Genomic DNA, 26,971 nt, shown 5'->3' with positions numbered 1-26,971 from the left:
CTTTCTTTCACCTAGCGAAGTCTTACAGCCATATTTCCATGTCATTAAGTGACTTTACAGCACCACATTTAATAGCCAAATAACATTATGTTAATATGAATTTTGAATTTTGTTTTTATTTGTTTCTTTGTTACTGTGAGGTTAATTTTACATATCTTCTCCAAATGAATAGATTTAGGGTATACAGGGAATTTCCAGTGCGTTTAAATTATACAATGAAAATAAAATGTAGGCAAATATATGTGGATTTCCTCTCAAAATAATGTAAGTGATATTAGAATACTTTTTTTAGATATTATAAATAAAGCCTTGCTTTATTTGTCCGTTACATATTTTCACAAGAACATTAAGAGAAAAAGATTTCCAAAAGGAAAATATTTTATAGGTTTGACTGTAGTCACCCAGGAAAATAAGTGTAAGAAACAGCCTATGGATATGCAACGGCTAAATTAAAATCAGATTACAAAAATGTTAAAGACATAATCAAGTGTTATACAGATTCATTGCATTAGAAACATAAACTGAGCAATATGGTCCAAAAGCAGTTTTAGGAAAATCTTTAGTACAGAGGCATACAAAGATTTAGTCCTGAAATAATCAGGAGAAATTGTGTTTTGGTGGCTTGTGGCGGGGGAAAAAAAGTGGGATACTGGATTTTAAAAAATAAGATTTTGCCAGTGTGTATTTCATCAACTGGATTCTGTCTCTTATCATTCTAAAATATTTTGCAAAAAGCTCAGTGCTCCAAATATGGTGCTCATTAATGCCCAGCCCTCCTCATTGCTCGGGAACAGAGTTCACAGTGGGAGCCCAGGAATGGAGTGGCGCTTGTAGCTCTGTATCTCGGGACATGACACAGACTGTGGATGAGGACGCTGTGACGTCAAAGAGGGCTCAAGGGGCGTTCTTATACAGGCAGTCTGACTCTCTGCTGCTTTATCTGTAGCACACGGCTTTTCTTTGTGACAGTAAATATGTTTAATGAGAGTTCATAAATGAGATAAAGAAAGATCTTTTACATTCTAGGTCTACGGAGAAAGAGTTGGCACATGGTTTATTACCATTTTTGATCCAGAAATATCGCTTTCTTCTCACTTAATGTATGCAAGCTACATCCACTCACGTTTCTTTCTCCATTTCTTATTAGTGGTTCTGAGAAAACCATTTAAAAGCCTTTATGTAAGTGTCATCCTGTGAGGCTGCCAAGTTTCCCTTGATTTTAAAAAGATCACAAATAGGATTATTTCTATATTTATCCCATCCACATTTCCCCAGCTTCAACTTTTATCTTCCCACACACAGACACCAAATCCATCATTCTGACTTATTCTTCCCTTTCTTTTTTGACCTCAAGAATCTTTAGAACAAGGGAGAAAAAAAGGTGTTGTAAAAGGAGATAATAGAAAACATTTTATTATGTCTAGTTTAAAGACTAGTCCAAACATTAAAATGCAATTTATATATCTTTGTTCAATTTAAATAAGGTGAACTCAGTGACAGATGCCATGCTTGATGTTGGATATCTATGCGTTTTCTTCCTTCCATTCAGTAAAGCACGGTGTATATTGTACACTCTATGCCCTTAGGATGATGTGTCCAGTCCTACCTCCACTGGTAAATAACTATTTGGTACTGAGCAGGTCATTCATCGTTTCCTAATATAAATTTCTTCATTTGTTAATGTAATACATTCTATAAAATACACTTTTCAATACCAAAATCTTATGATTCTACGTGGACATAATATATTGATGCTTATTATAATAGTGTTATTCAAATATTAATAAAACTATTTTATTTAATATTGCATTAATATTAGTCATTTTATGTTTGTGCATTATGTATCTTGAAGTGTACTTCACTCTATGTTATTTAATAAATATTTATAAATATACCTTGCTACTATCAATGAAATTAAATCTAAACACACTAACATGAGACACGTATTAGCATGTTTTCTTTTCCAAATTGAAATATTATGCAGATTTTTCTCCATGTATTCACCTGATTGGAAATATAACCGGGATGGCTGATGTAGGGTTGAAATGCCACTGCTTGCTTCTCTAGGGCCCTTTCAGACACACTAATTGGTAGCATTTTTCCTTATTAGCCTGGACTCAGCCCGGACTACTTCTCAGTCTGACATTGCTGACAGCTGCCAACACTCTTCGGTCAGAAGTAGGCCATTATTTGAAACGTTTTTCCCTTCCTCTGAAATGTATGACCATTATAGAAATTTTGGAATATAGAAGAATATAAACAAAGCCACAATATTTCATCATTCAGACATACCTACTGCTGCCATTTCATTCTTGCATTTTTATATTAAGAGGTTCAAATGAAAGGGTATTCGTATCTGTTTTATTATAATTTAGAATTATAAAATGATTATATTTTAATTTTTAATTTTAGATTTAATCGTGAGTTATTTCAATCATACACTTAACAGGAAAATAGTATCACATGTGGTAGAAAAATCATCCAGATTTAATGAGTATTATTATTTGACATATTTACTTTAGATTGTTTTAGAAGGAGGAAAATGTGGCAGATATTTCTAAACTTCAACCTTTAAACCAATTACTTTTCCTACTGTCATGGCAATTACCATAAGAAATTTTCTCTGTCATTTTTCAGTTCCCAGGCTTCTTGCTTTACAAAATCTATTTATGACAATAGTCTCATAGAGCATCGTCTTGTAATTTTGAAACACTTATATAATTGGTCATATAGTACCCTAATTTGAACTTTTTTCATATATTTTTTCCAATCAATCCAATTTACATTTGCCTTCCAGGGAGCAAATTAGAAAGTTTCTCTAGACATAAAGGAATAAAAAAGTAACTGGTAGTTTATAGATTAAACTAACTTTTAAATATACTAAATTTGGCCGAGTTGTTCTCCAAAATGGTTGTCCAAATTTTCAATTTCATCAGCATTGTATAGGAGTTCTGTTTTCTCTACATTCTTATCAATAGCTGATCTTAAAATATGTAATGATTTTTGTCTGTCGTATTGATTTTAAAAATACAAAATAAATTGTTATTTTTGTTGTTATTGTTATAATATGTACATTTTAAAAACAAGTGACGAATAAAATAATAAATATGGAAATACTCATGACCAAATTTCAAGAATTATTAATTATCAAACTTTTGCACCAATGGTTTTACCTGTGCTTCTATTGTTTCTGAAATGTTTTAAAGAAAATTCTAAACATATCGTTATTTTCAACAACAAAATCCTTCAATATTCATGACCAAAAATAGGTTATATAACCAGAAAGAAAATTCCATAACTAACAAAATTAACAATATTTCCTCTTTATCGTCTAATACCCAATCCATATTAAATTTTCACAGATCTATAAAAATGTAAATATAAAAATACATTTGTACAAATCAGGATCCAGACAATGTTCTCATTTTACACTTGTTCTTCTATTTCTTAAATATCTTTTAATCTAAAACAGTATCTCCCCTAACATCCCTCACTTTGTTTTTCAAACCAGTGACATGTTGAAGAAACTAGATCCGTTTTCTGATAGACGAGTGCTATTTAAAATTCAGTGTGTATACAGATCTCATGCATAGTGTGGTAAAATGCACACTCAGTGTCAGTGTTTCTGGAGCAGCTCAAGATTTAACATTTTTAACAAGATGCGGCTATTCTACAGATCACAGTGTATGTAGAAAATCTGTAGAAAGACTGACAATTTGGATTTGTTTGCTTATTTCGGTTTCATTTACTTTGTGGTTATATCACAGGTTAATTTCCTATAACCTGGAAATTAGCTTTCAACTCTTTTGACAGAAATACTTCATAGATTGTGTTCTTTACGTCATATTGTAACGCATCAGAAGGAATCTCTTATCTGTTGTGCCACAAATAGTTCTTTAATTTGTTCTTCTGAGTTTTGACAAATCAAGTTTTTTAGCAGCATTAATGAGGTATAATTGACAGAATAAACTGCATATATTCAAACTGGATTTTTGGACATATTTTTACTTCAGGGAGACCATCATAACAATCAAAATAATGAACATAGCCCTCACCTCCAAAGTTCCCTTGTGTCCCTTGGTAATCTTTCCTTCCTGTTCCCCTCCATTTCCATTCTCTCTCAAGTACTAATCTGCTTTCTGTCACTGTGATAGATTTTAATTTTCTGGAATTATATATCAATGGAAACGTACACTCTGAATTCTTTTTCGTCAAGCTTCTTTTTAATTATGTCAGCATAATTATTTTGAGATGTTATTTTGTGCATCGATAGTTCGTTTCTTTTTACTGTTGAGTAACATTACATTGTATGGACATGTCACATTTTGTCAACACATTAACTTATTGATGAGCATTTGGATTGTATCCGGTTTTGGCTTTTACAAATGAAGCTGCTGTAAATATTCATGTAAATGTCTTTGTATGGACACATGATTTTGTTTCTCTGGGGTAAATATCTAGGAATGGAATGGCTGGATCATATGGTAGGTATATGTTTACATTTTTAGATCTGTCTTCTACAATGATTGTGTCATGTTACATTTCCGTTATCAGTGCATGAAAAGAAACTATATTCCTTTTGGTGCAGCAATCTACAAGTCTTAGTTATTTTAAGTTGGCTGATTGTATTTTTAAAATTTTTTATATACTCAGTGAGTTTTTTTGTCCTATTGGTATTTCAGTATAGGAGAACAGTGTTAACCATTCCACAATTGTGACTTTGTCTACCTCTCCTTAGCTCTGTTGATTTTTGCTTCATGTATTTTAAAGCTCTGAGATTAAGTTCACTCACATTTAAGACTGTTAGGCCTTTTTGATGAATTTAGTTTTTATCCTTATAAAATGCTCTTCTTATTTCAGGTAATACTTGACATCTTGTTTCTGAGATAGTAATACAGCCATTTCAGGGAACTTATAATTATTATTTTTATGGCATATCTTTTCCCATCCTTTTCCTTACAAGCTATCTGTGTATTTGTAAATAAAGTGTTTTTTTATAGAGAGTACATAGTTGGGTTAAGTTTTTAAATAAACTCTGCCTATTATTTGTAGTGTCTCATTAATGTCATTTTAATGCAATGATTCATCTGGTTGAATTTACTTTGGTATCTTGAGTCTACTTCTTTCCCCATACTCTCCTGTTTATCATTGTACTAATAAAAATAGAATTTTTTTAGAGTCACATTTTCCCTTTTAGTCACTCAATATGGCACTTTGTTTGTTTTTAGTGATTGCTCTAGTGATTTTGAGGTGCATCCGTCACTTGTCACAGCAGTCTACTTGAATTACCGTTATATCACTTTATCCGTATTGTAAGAAGTTGACTACCAGATACTTCCATTTCCCACATCCCGTTATTTCTGCCATTATCATCATGAATTTTACTTCTACATATGTTATATATCCCATAACACGTTGTTATTAAAGCGTAAACAGTAGATTGTTTTACAATATTAATAAAAACACAAAAATAGCTTTTTATATTTACCTATAAATTTAATATTTCCATCTCATTTCATTATGTTAGGAAGATTCACACGTCCTTCATTCTGAAGATTTCCTCCTTAGTATTTTTGTAGTGCAGTTATGCTGTTGATTAATTCTCCTACTTTGGTTTATATTACCCTTTTTTTTTTTTTTTTGAGGAAGATTAGCTCTGAGCTAACTGCGGCCAGTCCTCCTCTTTTCACTAAAGGAAGACTGACCCTGAGCTAACATCCATGCCCGTCTTCCTCTACTTTGTATGTGGGACGCCTACCACAGCATGGCGCGCCAAGCGGTGCCATGTCCCCACCCGGGATCCGAACCGCTGAACCCTGGGCTGCCGAAGCGGACTGTGCATACTTAACCACTGCACCACCAGGCCGGCCCCCTGTATTACCCTTGGTTTGAAGGCTATGCAATTATAAATTGAAAGTTTTCCTCTCAGAATTTTAAGTATGTCGTTCTATTGCCATCAGTCTTACATTATTTCTGATGAACATTTAATGGATATTCTTATTGTTTTCCTTTTCCTCTGGTGAGTTTTAACATTTTCTCTTTATATTTTATGTTTAATAATTTTACAGTAACATGCATAGATTTTGTTTGTTTGTTTTTGTCTTGATTAGTGTTTGTTTAGAGTCTTTTTGGGTGTGATATTTTTGGGAAAATTTGAAAAACCATTGGCTATTATTATTATTATTATTTTGCTGAGGAAGATTTGCCCTGAGCTAACATCTGTGGCAGTCTTCCTCTATTTTGTATGTTGGTCGTCTCCACAGCATGGCCGCCGGGAGTGGTGTAGGTCCACTCCTGCAAACCAAACCCAGGCTGCCTAAATGGGGCATGCTCAACTTAACTACTAGGCCACAGGGCCAGCCTTGCCCATTATTTTTTAACCCAATCTTTCTCTTCTTTCTTTCTGGGACTCCAGTTATACATATGTCATACTACTTGAGATAATCCCACAGTTATTGAAATTCTCTTCATTTTTAAAATTGTTTTTGCTACTGTTGCTGTTATCTGTGCTTTAATTTGGATAATTTCTATTAAACAATCTTCAAAGCAAATGATATTTTTTCTGTAATGTTCAATCTTTTGATAAAACCATTCTGTGATTTTGTTTTGTATTTCAGTAATTATACCTATTCAATTCTAAGAGTTTCATTTGGTTCTTTTTAAATTTCTATTTCTTTGTTGCATTTTACCATGTGGTCATTGAAATATTTGATTTAGGGGGCCGGCCTGGTGGTGTAGCTGTTAAGTTTGCTCGCTCTGCTTCAGTGGCCCAGGGTTCTCCAGTTCGGATCCCAGGCATGGACCTATGCACTGCTTATGAAGCCTTGCTGTGGCAAGTGTCCCACATATAAAACAGAGGAAGATGGGCACAGATGTTAGCTCAGGACCAATCTTCCTCAGCAAGAAGAGGAGGATTGGTGGCAGATGTCAACTCAGGGTTAGTCTTCCTAAAAAAAAAAAAGAAAAGAAATATTCAATTTAGGCAATGATCATCAATAAGTGGTAAAACTTTCAAAGAAAAGGTGACTAGAAAATTCATAATAAATAATCCAACTGACACTACATGAATCTACTAATGCATCTAATAAACAAAAACAACTTCAATATTAGAAACAAAATGTAAAAAAAACTAGGTATTTTATGCCTCTGAATATCATGCAATAGGAAATGTACAGCACCAGCTATGAGCTTTTTGATAAATATTTAAAATTGCATCTAATCAAGTCTTGACCAGTTTATAGGAAATAAAGAAACACGTTAAAGCACACTATGGGGATGCATGTACAAATTCCATAATGTAGGAAACTCTACAGGATAAATGACCTTGTTTGTTCAATATATAAATGGAAAGGAAAATTAAATTTAGAGTGATGACACCTATGCACTAAATGAGACTTAAAGAATGTAGCAACAAATTGGATTGTGTGGACATAGTTGAATCTTGATTCAAAGATGTTTAAAGATTTTTATTTTGAACACATTGAATATTTGATTAAAGACATTCTTAGGGGTCGGTCCTGTGGCTGAGTGGTTAAGCTCTTGCGCTATGTACCGGGGGGATTTGGAGAGATAAAGCAGAAAAAAAAAAGACATTCTTAATTTTTAATATTCAATTTTGATTCTTAAAAGGGTACACACACACACATATGTATTTGTGCTTGAGTGTGTGTGAGTGGAATGAATGGTTAAAATGATGATATTTGAAATTTGCTTAAATATCAGGTAGTGGGTATGTATACAGATGAAATTATATTGGCCTTGTCTTGATAATTTTGAAGTTGAGTAATGATGCATAGGTTTTCATTATACTGTTTTCTCTATTTTTAAATGTATGAAAAGATCATAATATAAAGTTAACATAAATGTTATTTACCCAATGTTATAAGTGTAAGTTATAAGTATAACTTTTTATCACTCTTACTGATAGTTTTCCAAATTTATACAAAATATCTTTCTCATAAAGAAAATTATACTCATTCCAAATGTCTTCATTATTCACTGGCTACTAAAAATACAAATTTCAGCAATTTCTAAACAAAGACATTATTTGAATTTCAAATATTCAACATAAGGATGAAATTCATCTTTAATTTTCACTGCAGCTAATTTTCTTCATGACCTTCATTAGGTAAACTTATAACAAAAAATACATCTGCTTAAAGAAACTACAGAGGGACCACAGAATTCCCATTTATGACAATGTGTTCTTTCTTAATTAGGTGTTTTTTTAACAACTCTTCCTAACAAGAGCCAAAGACCTAAAAAAATCTCTCAGGGGACATTAATAAATACGTGGAGAAAATTCAAACAAGATCATATAGAAAATTTCTAACCACAATAGGGACTCTGGTTTTTCTGTTGATTATGACAATAAACTCCATTGTAAATCTGACAAAATTATTTTTCTTCATGAGTCCCAAAGAAATGCATCCAGTTTGGTTATACGGAGGTGCTAGGTAGACGTGGGTAATGCAAAGGTATTCAATTTCATATAAGGGTTAGAATTACTAATCATTTCAAAGAGAGTCGGTTTGATCAATATCAGACACATAGAAAGTTTTAAATGGAAAAAGTAGTTTGGGTTTTTTTGTTTTAATATCTAAATACTAGAAGATAACTTTCATCTCCATCTTCTGTCTTATAAACATTTGGCCATTTTTACCCAGGGACTATAATTTTTTATTTAGTTTCTAAAAATGGCATTATTTCTTTGTTAAGATGAAAAACGCTTCATATTTTTTGTTATGTAAAATGGTAAATATCTTGCACAGGCTTTCTATTCACAGCGTGTTTTATAACATCGGTATAACTAATTATTAAATCTTCCAGATTTAAACTGAATTGTCATTTTGTCTATTTAATTAACCATGCAAAGTACCATAATTTGGAAAATTAGATCAAAAAAATTATTTCTATTGAAAAAGAGGAGAAATATTGCATTTTCCCCCTGGTAGCTTTAATGGGATACTTTGAGTTTTACTGAGGTAGAAAGGAAGAAGTATGCAGGTTAAATTAAAAAAAAAAAAAAAAACTATCTTAATGTCAGCTATCAGTCAACAAGATTGCCAGAGCAACGTGTCAGCCTTCAGGGAGATTTGTGACTACAGCTTAAAATGGACAGTGCTTGAGCAGAAATTTATAATTATTCCATCCAAATTATTGCTGAACTATCAAATAGAATTAAGTAGCATAATTGGAAGATAAATTAAATATATATTTTTTCTTCTATTTTTCAGTTGCAAAAGTTGTATCCTTTAGCAATTATGTGAGAAAATGCTATTTTTAAAATGTCAAGTTTTGTTTTGTTTTCTGTTCTTTAGGAATATGAAAGATACTTGAGTTAAAAGGATCATAAAGGAACATAAGATTTCGTTTGCAACACGCTGTTTCCTCTGAAGAGTATGGGTTGGAATCAGAAGAGCAGAATGAATTTTTCCTTATTGCTACCTTCTTTGTTGGGAATTTCTCTCCTATGGCCTTGTCTTCCAGCAACAGAAAACTCGAAAACAGAGAAAGTTAAGCACTCAGCAGGACCTCATTTGAGAGTGAAGCGTGGCTGGATGTGGAACCAGTTTTTTGTACCAGAGGAAATGAATAGGACTAGTTATCGCATTGGCCAGGTACTGATTTTCTGAAAGTGTCATAGGAAAGAACATTGCATAAATCTAAATGAATGAGTTGAGGAAGTTTTGGTATTTGATACTTTCTACATTTTCTCGGTGGAACCTTTCGAAACTTCAAACACCAGCATAATTAATTGTTTCAGATGTGCCAACACCTAAAATATCCACAAAAATTTGAGGTAGAGGGAAAGCTCCGATTTTCAAATTTCACTTTAGTCTTCCATACCTATGAAAGCACAGCCCTCATTTATCACCATCTGGAAGTTTGATGGCGCTATATATTTGGTAATGGATCACAGCTACCATACTGAGAACAAAAATGTTTACCAAGAGTGTTTAGTCTGATTTTCTATTATACTAAGTAGGTGTTGATTTACCCCTCATTAATTTTTAATGAAGCATATTAATACCAAATCCTTTTACAGTTAAGTCACTTCAAGAACCTACACAGTTCATTTCATTAGTGAAGTTGAAGTGCAAAGAATAATTATTTTCACTTTCTTATAAAAAATATATTTAAAAAAAGTTTTCTTAATGAGACAGAACATTTCCTATTTATATTTTTCGTTTTTATTATTATTTGATTTTCTTTAAACAGAGGTAATTACAATATGTCCTTTTCTGTAAGGCTCCTTTTCTAGATGAATGAACTGAAATAAGTTTAACCGCTAATTAACTGACACTAAAATTTAATTGGGCCCAAAGGGTGAAGCACTCAAAATTCATTAACTCTCCTGCTCTAGCCTTTTCAGGAGAGCTGCACTGTTACTGTGAAGTCTGGCTTCCATGGCAGTTCATTTATCCCACCAGTATAAGAGTACATTCAACTGAAGGCTTAGATTAAGATCTTAAGCAAACAGATTTCTAACATTGTGTGTGTAAGTGAGTATGTGTGCCTGCCACAAGTAATATTTCTCATCCCTTTCTATTTTCTAACATGACTACAGGTAAACCACAGGCAGGATGCCATACAGGAGGTCCATAGTTAAGTGTCTGCTAGGTAACCGAGTCTTTCTAGCCACATTTACAACGGACTTCCTGGAGCACCGTATGCTCTCCCATCACCGAACGGGATGACAGGCTAACATTGGCTGGTGGCTTTTAGTGAATAAGGATCTGCAGGGAAGTGCAATCAGAACAGAGACTACCTCCCTGGCTAACTATCACATCTTCTAGTTTTCATTTTTCTGCTCGCTAAACAAATCTCCCTTTTCCTCCTTTCACATGGTGATTGATTTCATCTATTATTTTCAATTTTGTAAAAATATCTAAGAAAATATTCTAACATATGTCTTCCCTCCAAATAACCTCATTAGGCTTAAATAACACATAGATAACTGGTTTAGAAGAAAGCAATACTGAATGTTTAGGTGCTTATGTAAAAAGCTGATAAAATACTAAGTATAGCTGATATGTCCAATATTACTTTCTTTTTGATCCTTTTGTTAAAAGGGATTAAGTTCAGAAAGCACAATTAAGTAAAAATTTAAAGTTATACTGATTTTCTAAGTTGATAGTAACTACCTAATTGAAAAAATATTTTTTGAATAGAAGTATAGAAAATTTCATAATGTTAGAATCCATGAAAATGAAATGTGTTTAACTAATGCATTTTGTGACATTAAGAGGCAAATGTTCAAATAAGTTTTTTGTTTGTCTAATTTAAATCTGAGTCCTTAAAAATATCAAGCTTGGGGCTGGCCCAGTGGCATAGCGGTTAAGTTTGTATGCTCTGCTTCAGCAGCCTGGGTGGGGTTCATCAGTTTGGATCCTGGGTGTGGACCTAGCAGGGCTTATCAAGCTATGCTGTGGTAGCATCCCACATAAAAAAAGAGGAAGATTGGCACAGATGTTAGCTCAGGGCCAATCTTCCAAAAAAAGAAAAACAAAAAAATGTAAAAAAACCCCAAAAAACCCCCAAAATATCAAGCTCACTTACCTATGAAAATTGCATTGTGAATATACTTGAAATAATTTATTCACTACTAAATTTGACTTATGTTCATTCTAATATTGAATCAAAATTTTGAGCTACATCAAAAAGATATTTGAAAAACATGAAGAATGCATTACTTTCATTTGATATATTTATCAGAAAATACATTTGTTACCCTTAATTTCTGACTATAGGGGATAGAGACTTCCTTTTTATCTTGAGGGTAATGAAGGATGATCAAATTTAAAAAAGCTGCGACAAGAAAGTCAATCTAGATGTTATTATTCCAAATTTGTTTCTTTCATTACATAGCAGTGATATTCAACACATTATCAAATTATTAATATGTGTTTTAGATATCTTCAGTTATTCTCCTCAATCACATAGAAAATTTATTAATTAGTTCAGAATAAGGTATTGTAACGAGTTATTGGAAAAGTTATGAATTTGTTTAAGGTTGTATTTCTTGGTTAACTTTGTAAATTTCAGAGAAGCTCTTACTTTGGAGAAGGGCATATTCATAAATGGTAAATCAAGAAAACCATGGATTTACAATAATTAAGGGATTATGGCATGTTTCCTCCCTTTATACAAAAATAATTTACATATAGAAGACCATACAACCAATGTTACCTGCATCATAATAACCCTTGTTTTTATATACAAATTAAAAATTCCAAATAATTCATTAACACCATGAATGATAAAGAAATTTACTTTATTTTTTAAAAATAAAAGTAATGAGGTCACAAAATGAAAAGTATATCTGAGAATTGAGTAGAATATGTTGGAAAGAAATAACTTAGATCTAATCTGGCTGAAACTCAAGGGCTAAAATGCCGTGTTACATTGTGGTTTGCAGGAGAGGATCTGGCATGAGACAAACCTGTGGATTAAGGCATAAATCTACACAAAACCCCTGTAACTCTGCACAAGTTCTTAAAATTTTTAGTCTAATTTTCCTTCTCTATAGAAAAGATTGATTATATCAATAATTTGTATCTCATAATTTTGTTATGAGGATTAATTGAGAATAATATAAAGCAATTCTGTAGATTTCATGATATATAATAAATATCCAATGGATGGTTATGATGATTATCATCTTCTCAACATGCTCCCTAATTTTCTAATATTTCCATGTTTTCTCTAGATTTTTAGCCTAGAGAGAGAATATCACTGCTTAAATTTATCTCGATTAATATCTTCCTATCTGTCTCTGGGTCCCAACCTAATTTAAATATTTGAGAAGAGATTTTAGTGACTAAGAATGTAATCATAGAGCAAACTTGAACTAACTTTCTTGTGCATAATTTATGAAATTTGTTTGCAGTTATTATACTTTCTAATTAGAATCATAAATTTAGAGTAATGAAATTTGTATAATTCTTTACATTGAAAATTCACAGACACTTTTCTCTGCTGGTGATAGATTTTAATCTTAAAATTGATATTTCACCTTATATTTTGTAATGTGGGAATTACGTGGAATTATGAACTTGGGGAATAATTAGTAGACATGAACACAAAATCATTAAAATTTATTTGTCCATTTTAGCATGTCTGGAAACTAAATTATCCTTCTTTGCACTTGCAGCTAAGATCCGATTTAGACAATGGAAACAATTCTTTCCAGTACAAGCTTTTGGGAGCTGAGGCTGGAAGTATTTTTGTCATTGATGAAAGAACAGGTGACATATATGCCAGACAGAAGCTTGATAGAGAGGAACGATCCCTCTACACTCTAAGAGCCCAGGTAATAGACACCACCACTGGAAGGGCTGTGGAGCCTGAGTCTGAGTTTGTCATCAGAGTTTCGGATATCAATGACAATGAACCAAAATTCCTAGATGAACCTTATGAGGCCATTGTACCAGAGATGTCTCCAGAAGGTATTGCATATTAATTTACATCAAAGATATATTAACAATGAAAACATATTTAAAATTTCAAACATATGTTTTGGAAGTGAATTATTTAAAGTTCTATACTTGTACTTCCTTCTACAAATACATTAGGTAAACTATTTGAAAAATTACACTATTCATTAAAATTTTGTAAATAATGGTACTATATATTAAATTATTTGTCGTGTTAATATATAATCTCAGTCTTCAAAGCAATAGAAAAAAGGTTAAAAAAAGTTTTACTTGAATGATTTATAAAGTTCTTTAGCATGTTCCCTTACTAGTTTCTTCAATATAAGAATTTATTTTCCAAAAAAATATCTACTTTTGTATCTTAAAATAGCACATAAAGTTATCCTGAAAGAAATGCATGTAAAAATAGGAAAAGCCAATTTATAAGACAAAAAAAGTACTATATACATCAAGACCATGGAATATGAAGACTAAAAACAAAGAGTGGTTGAACACCTCTGTATTCATTTTCAAGTTCCTTTTCAAACCCAATGTTATTTTTATAAATGTTTTAAATATAATACATGTAGAAGAGAGAGCTTTCCATAAGATATAAGAATTAACCTTGGAAATCAGAAATTTGTGTCCAATAGGGGTAAAATTATGGCGTGGCTATGAAAAATTTGCCCACTTATTCTTTCAGTCAGAAAATTTGATAATACAATCTACAGTAACATTTAATTAATAAAATTTACTTGTGATAAACTTAAATTCAACTCAGTAATGGTCATTTTAAATTATGCTATTGTGCTTTAAAACTGCTTTATTTAAATATCTGATTCATTAGCCAGCTAGTCTAAAAATGTATATTCCATTGTATATTTTCCTGATTCTTTATTTTTAACATTTCTGGTATCAATTTAAAGATGTCTTTCTACATGTGTTCAGAATATATGTCTTTAACTACAGCGTAAACAAATTTAGCTGTGTATTATCTGTCAAGACCAATTCTCATTAGATGTAAATGACACGTTAATATTGTTCTATTTCTATTTGGTAACTAGGCAATGAAACAGCTCTTCTTGCCCTCCATCCTCCTCCTCTGCACCCTCCTCCTCCTCTTTCTGCTCCTCCTCCTTCCCTTTTTTCTTCTTCTCCTTCTCTTTCTCCTTCTCGTTCTTCAACAAGCTTATATTGTGGACCTAACATGTTCTAGGAACTTTTCTTTGAAACTGGGGACTCAGTTATAAAGGAGGTATGTGACGTAATTGCTGGTATAAAACATGTTTTAGTTATAACACACAAACAGTAAATAACTATTTTAAATAAGCAAGGTAATAATATTTGATACTGTATGTTACGACAGTGTTTAGTATGGGTGAAGTATGATGATTAATTGATTGGAGGAAGTGGGGATATTTTGGGAGGTGTTATTTGAAGGGAATGGTACAAAGAGGCCAGTCATGTCACTTTCTAAATAAGATTCCCATGGTAGGGTGATGAGGACTGCATATGTCATTATGGGAGTTATTGGCATGTAGCAAACATGTGGAGCATGACAATGGATGAGATCCCCTTGGAAGAGAATGCAGGTTGATTAGACTGTTAAGCAAAAGGGGTTGGCTGGTAAATTACAATGAATGGAATTGGCCAGGGATATAGGAAGACATGAGAAGAGATGTTGCAAAAGAAGAGATTCTCCAACTGTGTAGGAAACTGCTAGGAGGTTGAGTAAAATCAAGAAAAGATACTTGATTTAGCAAGTTGAAGACCCCTAGTGATTTTGGCAAAAGGAATTTGGTTGAATTTGTGCAACTGCAGTATGTTAGAGATTATTCTGTTGCATGAATGGAAGGAGAAGAGGAGGTGGCAGTGAATTTAGCCAACTTTAAAAGATGTTTTGCTACAGGGAGAAAAATAGAGATGTGAGGCACTGAGTAGATGGAGATGAAGATAAAGGGGATTTTTTTAATCATTATTTAATCATTTATTAAGATGGGAAGTTTAATAATACACTTAATACAATAAGCGCTAATACAAGAGAAGAGCATTTTTAAAAGAAACAAACAGGATATAACTACTGGAAAACTATTCCTGAAAGGGAGAGAGCCATTGAATCTAGGGCACTAGTAGAAGGGATAGATTCAGGTAGGTCAACACCTCGGTTGGTAATAAATCAGTTAATGAGTGATTGTTTCTATTTTATCAGTGAAGTCTGAGAGAAAGGCAGGAATTGAGAGTAAAGGGGTGGAATTCTAGATAGAAAAGCCAAGGAACAAAATAGCCATTTTGCATAGTTGGAGAGTAAGCTCATAAGAGGATTACAGTGTGTACGACACAGTATTTGTATCATAGCATCAAGTGTAGCCTCACTGTGGTTGATCGAATAGAGATCACAAAACATCGGTTTCGTCTATACAATATTTGGCTACCACAGATCTCTTTGTACTTTGAATTTCATTACATATTAACCTAGTCAATCTGTGTAACTCAATACACTCTTGTGGGAGTGCCAGTCAGAGTTCAGGCTTTGTATGGAATCATACTACAGTCAATGAGCTCTTTTTATACTTTTCCATGGCATTAAGGGGCCAAAAGAATGGTGGTCAGCTGCTATGAGAAATGTTATCTAATATGGAAATAGGGGAATATTCCTATTGCTCTGTCAAACATTTTCTGTGGTTTCCCTTTGAAGCATTCCTATAATTATTGATTTTCCTTTGAAGAAACCAATTAATAATATTGTATGTGATTTCTGTTTCCCTCAATCTCAGTATTTAATTAATAAATAATGTGGATTCTTTTACTTGAATATAGCCTTACTTCTTCACTTCTTTCCTTATCCATTACCATTTAATAGGTTCTTGAGAGTTGATCTTGCTTCCAAATTCCCTATCCGTGTTTTATCCTTTACAAAGCAACCAGTGCAAACATTTCGTTCTCTGTTGTCTGTCTTAGGTATATTTGTGTTGTATAGGAGTCAACTTCCAATTGTTATATTTGAATCTGTACTTTGAACTTAGAATTTGGTGAATTTCTGAAAGGAATCTACATGAGAATGCCATCAGAAGAGAAAACTAAACTGCCATTGTTTATTAAACATATATTTATTTACAAATAATGATGGGCTTTTACTGATTACACTTATATTTGAAAGGCACTTACTTTCAAAGTAGAACTATCAGTGAAATTGAGATAAAATATTATGTTTTCTCACTTCTCAGTATGGATTTGTAAAGTTATTATCTATCTTTCACACAAAAACATAAGATCTAATAGACCAGGAGCCACATGGCACGTAAAGTTTGGGATGATTGAGTAAAAGAATGAGTGCACAGATGAATGAAAATGCTACATACGTGAACGTACATGATTAGGCTGGTTTGGGAGATGAGTAGAGGATATTAGTGGATGTAAAATCCAGGGAGACTCCAAGGATGTGGGCCAAAGACACATAGTGGTCCAAAGTGCTGCAGGTGGGCTCTAAATAATGATTCCTTAATTCTGAAAATTTCCAGTGCAGAATTACTAGAACTATAGCTAAATTCTTAGAAATCTAGAACCTACCAAGACTGAATCATGAAGAAATAGAAAATCTGAACAAATTAATTACTAGTAAGATTAAATCAGTAATAAAAAACCTCCCTCCTGGGGCTGACCCCGTGGCCGAGTGGTTAAGATCGTGCGCTCTGCTGCTGGCGGCCCAGTGTTTCGTTGGTTCGAATCCTGGGCGCAGACATGGCACTGCTCATCAAACCACGCTGAGGCAGCATCCCACATACCACAACTAGAAAGACCCACAACGAAGAATATACAGCTATGTACCGGGGGGCTTTGGGGAGAAAAAGGAAAAAAATAAAATCTTAAAAAGAAAAAAACCTCCCCCAAAACAAAAGTCATGGACCAGATAGACTTCACTGGTGAATTCTACCAAACATTTAAAGAAGAATTAGCATCAATCTTTCTCAAACTTTTCCAAAAATTTGAAGAGGCTGGAACATTCTCAAACTCGTTTTATGAGGCCAGCGTCACCCTGATACCAAAAGTAGATAAGAACACTACAAGAAAACTACTGGCCAATATCCTTGATTAATAATGATGTAAAATTTCTCCAAAAGGTACTTGAAAACCTAATTCAGCAGCATATTAAAAGGATCATACACTGTTATCAAGTGGGGATTATCTCTGGGATGCAAGGATGGTTCAACATAAGCAAATCAAACATGATACACTACTTTAGTAGGATAAAGGATAAAGATCATGTGATCCTCTCAATAGAGGCAGAAAAAGCATTTGACAAAACTCAGCATTCTTTCACAACGAAAGTTCTCAACAAATGAAGTAAAGAAATAATATACCTGAACATAATAGAGGCTGTATATGACAAGCCCACAGCTGCATGATACTCACTGGTTAAATGCTGAAAGTTTCTCCTCTAAGACCAGAAAAAAAACAAGGATGCCTGCTCTCACTACTTGTGTTCAACATAGTACGGAAGTTCTAGCCAGAGCAATACTCTGGAGCCAAGAATACTTAATGTGGAAAAGATGTCTTTTCAGAAAACGGTGCTGGGAAAACTGAATATTTACATGCAAAAGAATGAAACTGGATCCCTGTCTTACACTACTCATAAAATGAACTTGAAATTAATTAAAGACTAAACATAGACCTGAAATCATAAAACTCCTCAAAGAAAAATCTCATTGAAATTGGTCTTGGCAATAATTTTGGGGGGATGACACCAAAAACAGAAGCAAAAAAAGAAAAAACAAACAAGTTGGACTACACCAAACTAAAAAGCTTCTGTAAAGCAAAGAAACAATCAACAAATTGAAGAGGCAACTTATGGAATGGGAGAAAATATTTCCAAACCATCTATCAGATAAGAGGTTAATATCCAAAATATAGAAGGATCTCATACAACTCAATACAAAAAACAAACAAACCCATAAAAAAATAATCTGATTAAAAAATGGGCAGAAGACCTGAATAGGAATTTTTCCAAAGAAGACATTCACAGCTGACCAACAGGTAAGTGAGAAGATGCTCAGTAGCACTAATAACCAGGGAAATGAAAATCAAAATCACAATGAGATATCATGTTATACTTGTTAGTATGACTGTTATTAAAAAGACAAGAATTAAGAAGTATTGGCAAGGATGTGGAGAAAATGGCCCTTGTGCACTGTTGATGGGAGTAAAATGGGGTGGCCACCATGGAAAGCAATATGAGGTTCCTAAAAAAATTAGAAATAGAACTACCAGCAATCTCACTTCTGGATATATATCAAAGGACGTGAAATCACTGTCTCCGAGAGACATCTGCACTCCCATGTGCAGTGCAGAGTTATTTACAATAGCCGAGATTTGGAAACAACCTAAGTGTCCATCAACAGATGAACGGATAAAGAAATTGAGTTATATATATGCAATGGAATGTTATTCAGCCATGAAAAGCATGAAATCCTGCCATTGGTACATGCATGGACCTTGAGGACATTATGCTACGTGAAATAAGTAAGTCAGAAAAAGAGAAATACTGAATGATTTCCCTTGTATGTGGAATCTTAAAAAAGTCAACCTCATAGAAACAGAGAGTAGAATGCTAATTTCCTGGGGCTGGGGGGTGGGAAATTGGGAGATGTTGGTCAAAGGATACAAACTTCCAGTTGTAAGATGATTGAGTTCTGGGGATCTAATACATGGTATGGTATTCTTAACAGTACTATATTATATACTTAAAGGTTTCTAAGAGAGTAGATCTTAACTGTTCTCACCACAAAAAAATAAATTTATAATTATGTGAGGTGATGGAGGTGTTAATTAACCTTACTGTGAGGATAATTTCCCAACATACACAGGTATCAATCATCACATTGTACACCTTTAATTTATATGATGTTATATTTCAATTATATCTCGTTAAACCTAGAAAAAAATGAAAATTCATTCTAATAGTATTTATCATCAATATGGCACACATATGTCACAATGGAGAGCCAACATAAAAAAGATTAAATTCAATTTATGTAAAATACATACAGATTTAGATACTTTGTTTTTTATTTCATGTATTGTAATGAGCATCAACATGTAGCAGAGATTTCTCAGAAAAATAAATGTCCTTATCTTATAAATACATCAAATTTGAAAATTAGCTTCTATGAAACTTCTGCCTTTGGACACGCGAGTTGACAGTGAGTGAGACGGAGATGGCTGCTCTTTCTATTCTCTCTGAACACATTCTTGTTTGCATTCTTAAACACAGTGGCTTAGGTTCTCTCTCTCAAATTATGAAAAGTAGAAATGTTAAAAAATACAACACAAGAATAAGAAGAAAGACCTAATTTTCAGGTGACTGGGGAGAGAAAAACAAAAATATTTGAAGAATACTTTGCACTTTTAAGGTAACAAGTGGGAAAATATTATGTTTCTTGAGTTTCACTGGGTGTTTCTAGCTTGCAAAGTAATTGCATCTCAAATATAAACACAGTAAAGATGGGCTAATCAGAACTTGTAAATAAATAGTAATCCTCCTCCTAATAACATAAGTTCTCAGTGTAAAGGAGTGAGCAGATGCACTGATTAAACCCTTGTGTCCGTCATGAGCTTGATTTCTGAAAATTATAATTTTACTTGATCATCTAATATGTTATGTCGTTTTTGTTATAAAAATCACAGATTCAGAGTGTAAGTCAAAATAATATTATTAATTTGTGCTGCTTTAAATCTCACCATTAAACAACTCAACATCCTCTCAATAAATTTGTCACAGATTGCAGACTTTCTCTATGGCTTACATGATTTCTAAATTAGTCTGAGTATCAAAATTTATCATTCTTGTATGTTTGGATTCCTCTCATAATCACCAGAAGAGAACACATTCTGTGTGAAATATGAGATAACATCTAATACAGTTTTATTACTAATATTAAAGAACATTTGGGTGAGAATCGTTCAGTCCTCTGTAATACTTCTGGTTAATACTAAAATCCCTACAAATCAACATTGACAGAGTTACACTATTCTTACGTTAAGTTTTACTTTTGGTGCGAGAATAAATCTGATGTTTTGGGAAATCATATTATTGATGCCGCCAATAATGCTTTCAATCTTCAAAAACTTTATGTAGTTTTACCAGTGTTAGCACTTACTAAAATTGTCCCAAAAAGTGTAACTTATATGTAATTTCTCATACACAATAAATATTTTAGCTTATATTAATGCACCATTATCTTCTTATAATTTTCTGTCATAAGTGAAAAAGTCTATCAGCAAATGCAGATTCTAGAGACTACTAAACTATGATTTTTCTCTCAAGCACTTTATTTAAGTTTTTCTCCTGCGTCGCCTATGTTGACAATAAGTTTTTGCAATACAGTGTCTAGTAAAATGGGCAAAGTCAAATATCATCTTAAATTTATTTTCATAAAAAATCCTTTCATTGGGGCCAGCCCCGAGGCCCAGCGGTTAAGTTCGTGCGCTCTGCTGCAGGCCGCCCAGTGTTTCCTCAGTTCGAATCCTGGGCGCCAACATGGCACCCCTCATCTAGCCACGCTGAGGCGGTCTCCCATGTGCCACAACTAGAAGGACCCACAACTAAGAATATACAACTATGTACCAGGGGCCTTTGGGGAGAAAAAGGAAAAAAATAAAATCTTTTAAAAAAAAATCCTTTTGCAAAAGACAGCTTTAAAGATTCAGAAGCTAGCTAGAAAGCAAAGCTAATTTTCAATGTGCATTTATGAAAAATTCTCTCAAGGGTATTATAGGCAAATAATATTACCTATCAATGCAATAATAGAAGCCAGAATTATTATATTAAATATTATATTTGTGTTTTTATTATTGGAGAAAGCAAACTGAGAATTTACTGATTAAAATACGATTCTAGGAGAATAATTTTTTGTAGTTAAACTTTTGTTCACTTAACAGGATAGATACAAGTTGATTTCAGATCTTTTGACTATAAGGATCTTTTGACTGTAAGTGCCCAATCATACTGGCTCTTTGCATCTCCAAACAACATGGCCATCTCTGGTCAAGCTGTGGTGTCTCAGAGACACTCGCTGGCCTTTGGATCCCTCAGCAAGCCAGAGAAGGCTTTTCCCACTCTCTGGTTTACATTCCCTGCTAATTCACTTTCAAGGATCTAATCAATTTAAAATTTTAAGAATTGCCATCAGCTGAGCAATTCTAATTACAGGAACTTGGCTTAAAGTGGAATAATAGAAGTTAAGGGTAAGACAATTCAAGCTACACTTACCTGTTCTGGGTTATTTTTACTTCCTTTTGTATAATCCTCAGGGTCGTGTTGCGTTGTCATAGGTGTTCTAAAGTAGGGCTATCAGATCTCCAGCTTACTCAGGACAGTCCTGCTTCAGCCCGATTTTTTTCCGGCATCTTGTTCTGGAAGCATTAGTCCCTGATTTTCTATATTTTAGAGTATTATTAGTAGGCTCATTACAATAAGCCAGAGTGAATTTGGTAGAGATCTACATTGTCCTTGCAGCTTCTTCCAGGGAGTGTGAGAAACTGTGTGAGACTTATGGGCAGTACAGAAAGTTCTCCTTTAAGACATAGTGAAATCTGAACGAGGGTAGTGATAAACCTGGGCACCGTATGATACAACAAAGTTAAGATAAGAAACGGATTCAGTGATTCTCCAACTCTCAGCTGCACCATCATTGTATGAATGAGCTCTCCATGGATGTATGATTTTGTTTCTGAAGCTCTAATTGGTTTTATCAGCTCCATTTTTTTTTCTTTCTTTGCTCCGGGAACCAACATTATATTCTCTCAGTTGTATCGTTGTATCGCTGTCGTTGTATCATCAGCCTTGCCCTCTATTAGTGCAAGTCCCCCAGATGCTCTTCTTCACCAAAATTGTCTTGACCGTTCTTGGTCCTTTGCATTTCCATACATATTTTATAATGATCTTTTCAACTTACTCATTAATACAATTTTCTAGGATTTTGATTTGGATAGCATTTACACTGTGAACCTGTTTGTTGATGTTTCTAAGTACATAGTCATCTAATTCATAAACCCAGTATTTTCGTCCACATTTTTCTGTCATTCATTTCTCTTTAGTTTCTTTGGAGAGGTCTTCAATAATTTTTGTTTATATACTCTTGGATATTTTATTTCTTATCATATATATTACATTTAATTAAAATATTTTATAAATATGTATTCCTGGTATAAAAAGGATTTTTGTACATTTTTTGTGTTCCCGTGACCTTACTAATTTAATATTTGATATTTTTCTGTATACTATTTTATGTGTATAGTGTTTGATTTCCTAACAAAAATGTTCTTACCTATGAATAGTTATTACAGTTTTATTTTTTATTCTCCAATGTCTATCTCCTATCTATCATCATCATCTATTTATCATTTAATTACATATACATGATATTGTCTCATTGCATTGTCTAGAAGGTTCAGTACAATGTTGAAAAAACAGCAGTGAAAGTAAAAGTTTTTGCTTTTTAACTATTTCAGATGGAAAAATTTTAACTTTTCACAATTAAATATGATTGCTTTCAATAAAAATGCCCTTTATCAGATTTAGAAAGTTGCCTTATAGTCCTAATTTTCTGAGTTAAGTTGAATATTTTCAGATGTATTTTATATATCTAATGAAAATTTCTTTTTTCCATTTTTCTCCTTTATTCTATTAATGCCACAAATTATATTGGTTCATTTTCTAATGTTTAGACAACCTTGAACTTTTGTGATGAACCCAACTGGTGACATTCTATTATAACTTTATATTGATCAATTGAATTGTCAGTTTATTTGTGTGGAATAATGCTTGAACATTTTTTAGAATCCTAGCTAGGTTCCCTTTCAATGGCTATCTAGATTATTTCTCTTAGGAATTTATATAGAATTCATTAGATATATATATTGAATCACATATAATATACATTTTATATATATATATATATATATATATATATATATATATCCCAGTCTTGTAAATATTATATATCCCAAATCTTTACTTGTGATTTAGGTTTAAACATTCAAAATGCATTTTTCTAGAGACATACAAATTTAAAAATAGGTCCATAAGTATGCTAACATGGACCTGTATAAACTGTGTTGTTATGTGGAATAGTGCCCATAATATTTTACAATGCAACCTCAATTCATAGCGATGCCTGGGATGTTGTTAGGAAATGGGATGGCCAGGAGACTGGAGCCACATTGCTCATAAACCTGTTCAGAGTGATTCTAACAATAAATAATGATCGTGACATAATAAAGAGTACTTACGTAAGCCTCAAAAGCCTGCTGTACTTGAAAAGAGCATTGCTGTGGTATTCATTTTGCTTCAAACACGAGTAATTCATTTCTGATATTACTGACATATAAAGGAAGGATTACATATGTTTGTATAAGAATGAGTGTAGAAATTAAGCATTTATTTTCTCAAACACCAAATATCTGTTTACCTATATTTAACCAGTAATATAAGGAAGGGGGAACTGTGAAACAATTATTAATTATCTGCATTGAAAGACACATTATTGGCCTCATAGTAATTTTCTCAATTTTGTGTGTATTCTGTAACTAATTCCTAACTACATGTGAATATATAGATTGATTCCCTTACAAATGACAAATCCTCATGGAAAACATAATCATATAAAATATTATCAAATGTTTTTATATTTCTTGACTGCTTTCATTATTTATTTTTATTATTTGTTTATGTTACTTGACTATTTCTTGAAGATTTCTACAATATTTGAGTTGCTGACTAGGAAAATATATAGACTTACTTCTCTCTGTTGACTTTTTTAGAAACATCTTTTAGAAAATACCTACGATGTTTTAAAGTTACTTCTGTACTTAATGAATTCTGATGTCAAAACTAAAACAGTGAAAAAGAAAGCCAGAAACAACTAAAGAAAATAAAACAAAATCAGATCATTAGAGTGATATAAGAATTGAAACTTGCTGAGGTCCTTCTAAATTTTATAGGCAATATTTACGAATCATGAGTAAGAATCGAAAGCAAACACATGCAATGAATTTTTAGAAATTCAGTTGCATTTTTTTTCATCTTAATTGTTTTAAATTTCTTTCTTCCATGGTAACTTATAGTAGGATACATCCATGCACGTGTACACACATGCACACACATACACAAATATCAAGTGAATCCCTGAGTAGTCACTGATGGTTCGTTATCAAGCGCTGGGTGCCACTGAAGTGTCATAGAATTATCCCAATTCTATAGGTTTTCTACTTTCAGTTTAAAAAGTGCCATGAGTTTTACCACAGAGAATAATAAATATTTCTCCAGAAAGTAAACTCTGTAACAAATTCAAGAGAAAGTTATACAGAATATTTATAATATGTTGTTTTTTATCCACTAAGTTTCCTAAGAGTTTGACTTTTTGGATTTTCCACACATTCTGAGAAATTATTTTATATGACTCATTAATATATTACACTAAGTTTTCCGTTTAGTGGAGAGCAAGGGACTGAGATATTAGGACATTGAAGAGGTAGGTTTGGTTAGAAGTTAAAATGTGCTTTAGAAAAACTGAACTGGGAGAAACAACCTGACTCCATAACTTGTGTTTGTATAAATGAAGTGCAGGGCGATCTGTGCGTCAGTGCATTGCCTTCATCTTTCTGGTTCTTGTTTGTATAGTACTAGGGGAAGGCTTAAGTCTTAATACTAAGAATTTCTTTTGGTCAACAACTAACCACACCATGATTTTCACTATCATTCCTGAAGCTAAATAGAGGTAGTCTAGTTCTGTAAACCAGGGATGGGAAACCCTTATGGAAAGAAATAAAATGGAAACATACTGAGGAAATTCAGGGGGAGTAAATGGATGTGTACACAGAAGGGTAGTTAAAAGAGTAAGTCTTGTCCAATACAAACTGAATTGCTCATTCCTAAGAAGACTTTTGTTGAAATAACTCCTCATAATTACTACAGGAATGTATTCATTATTCACTTATTTATTATTTTACTGAGAGATAGTTGACACATAACACTGTAAGTTTAAGGTATACAATATGTTTATTTGATACTCTGATATATTGCAATATGATTACCACTGTAGCATTAGCAAGCATCTTCCATCACGTCATATAATTATCAATTCTTTTTTTTGGTGAGAACCTTTAAGATTTAGTCTCAGCAACTTTGAAGTATATGATGAAGTGTTGCTTTACTCTAATCACTATATTGTGCATTAGGCTCCAGAACTTATTCGTCCTCTAACTACAAGTCTGGGCCCAATTCCCCACTCCCAACCCCTAGTACCCAGCCATCTACTGTGTTTCTGGGAGTTCAGTGTTTTTAGATTCCACACGTAAAGTGGTATCATACAGTATTTGTCTTTCTCTCTCTGACCTAATCTTACTTAGCATAATGCCCTTAAGGTCCACCTATATTGTCACAAATGGCAGGAATGTATTTTAAAACACCTGAAATTAAGGTGTCTACTTCTTGAATGGTTGTACAGTATAAAACAAGTGTTAAATAACTAACAAAATACTAAAACAAAACAGCAAATATTACGTACGATTGAGGGCCATGGTAAAAGTTTCAACAATTTTGTTACTGAAGAATAGAAGGGTTTCCTATCAGAGTGTCTCAGTTTATAAAATTAGATTGTAATGAAAAATTTCATGATGCTAGTTGTAAAGAAAATCACATAGACTATTTGATTTTGTGCATTCATTTTGCCATCTTATTGACACAGAAAATAGTGTTTTAATAAATGTGGATTAATAATGAGACCCATAATGCTAGATTCTATAAAGATAATTAAAAAGCTTATTACTTTTAAAGAAAACATATATATTTTTTTGGAGGGGGGAGGAAGAATGGACCTGAGCTAACACATATTGCCAATCTTCCTCTTTTTGCTTGAGGAAGAGTGGCCCTGATCTAACATCTGTGCCAATCTTCCTCTATTTTGTATATGGGATGCTACCACAGCATGGCTAGATGAGCGATGTATAGGTCTGCACCTGGGATCTGAACCTGCGAACCCAGGCCACCGAAGTGGAACGCATGAACTTAACCACTACACCACTGGGATGGCCCCGAGAAATATTTTTAAGTTGAGCATTAATTTTAAATGTACAAATACTTATTTTCCATGATTTATATTGTTACTGAATTGTAATGAAACTGTTTACCTTATAAATCTCTGGTAGATTTTGCTTCGCACTCTTTTGTAAAAAAATTCTTCAAACCAGTAGGTATTTTATAGGAGGGACTTAAATGGGCAAAATAATTATGCCTATTCTAAACTTCATACTATTTTAAGCTCATTTAAATAATATTTATTTATATTTTATCAAGATTTTACTATTTTTGGAAGTATGGATAACAATATGATTCTTGAAGAAAAGTGGTTTCAATTAACGTTTGATTCCTCTGCTAGTAAATACACCTTTTTCAAATCCTGAATTACACATTGTAATGGATTGTTTAATAGTTGCATTTAATTATGTCATAGATCTACATGTTTAAAATTCTACATTGTATATGGTAATTAAGAGCT

At 32.9% G+C, this 26,971-nt stretch overlaps 1 protein-coding gene across 2 annotated transcripts in view; it reads left to right on the top strand.

Moving 5' to 3' along the window:
- The window catches only part of CDH19 (cadherin 19), a 103,071-nt gene that overhangs the window by 19,149 nt on the left and 56,951 nt on the right, over positions 1–26,971 (top strand). For both annotated transcript variants that reach the window (XR_011542090.1, XM_008527418.2), the window contains exons 3-4: positions 9,321–9,620; positions 13,157–13,451. Coding sequence is in view for 1 of the 2 variants with exons in the window: in XM_008527418.2 (XP_008525640.2) it covers positions 9,402–9,620; positions 13,157–13,451 (514 nt within the window). In the remaining variant the exon portion in view is untranslated. The remainder of the gene's footprint in view (positions 1–9,320; positions 9,621–13,156; positions 13,452–26,971) is intronic.

This window comes from Equus przewalskii, chromosome 7 (genome assembly GCF_037783145.1).
Source record: "Equus przewalskii isolate Varuska chromosome 7, EquPr2, whole genome shotgun sequence".
In the NCBI taxonomy this organism is placed as follows: Eukaryota; Metazoa; Chordata; class Mammalia; order Perissodactyla; family Equidae; genus Equus; species Equus przewalskii.
Note: the sequence above shows the minus strand (reverse complement) of the source record. Positions and strands in the feature narration are given on the sequence as shown.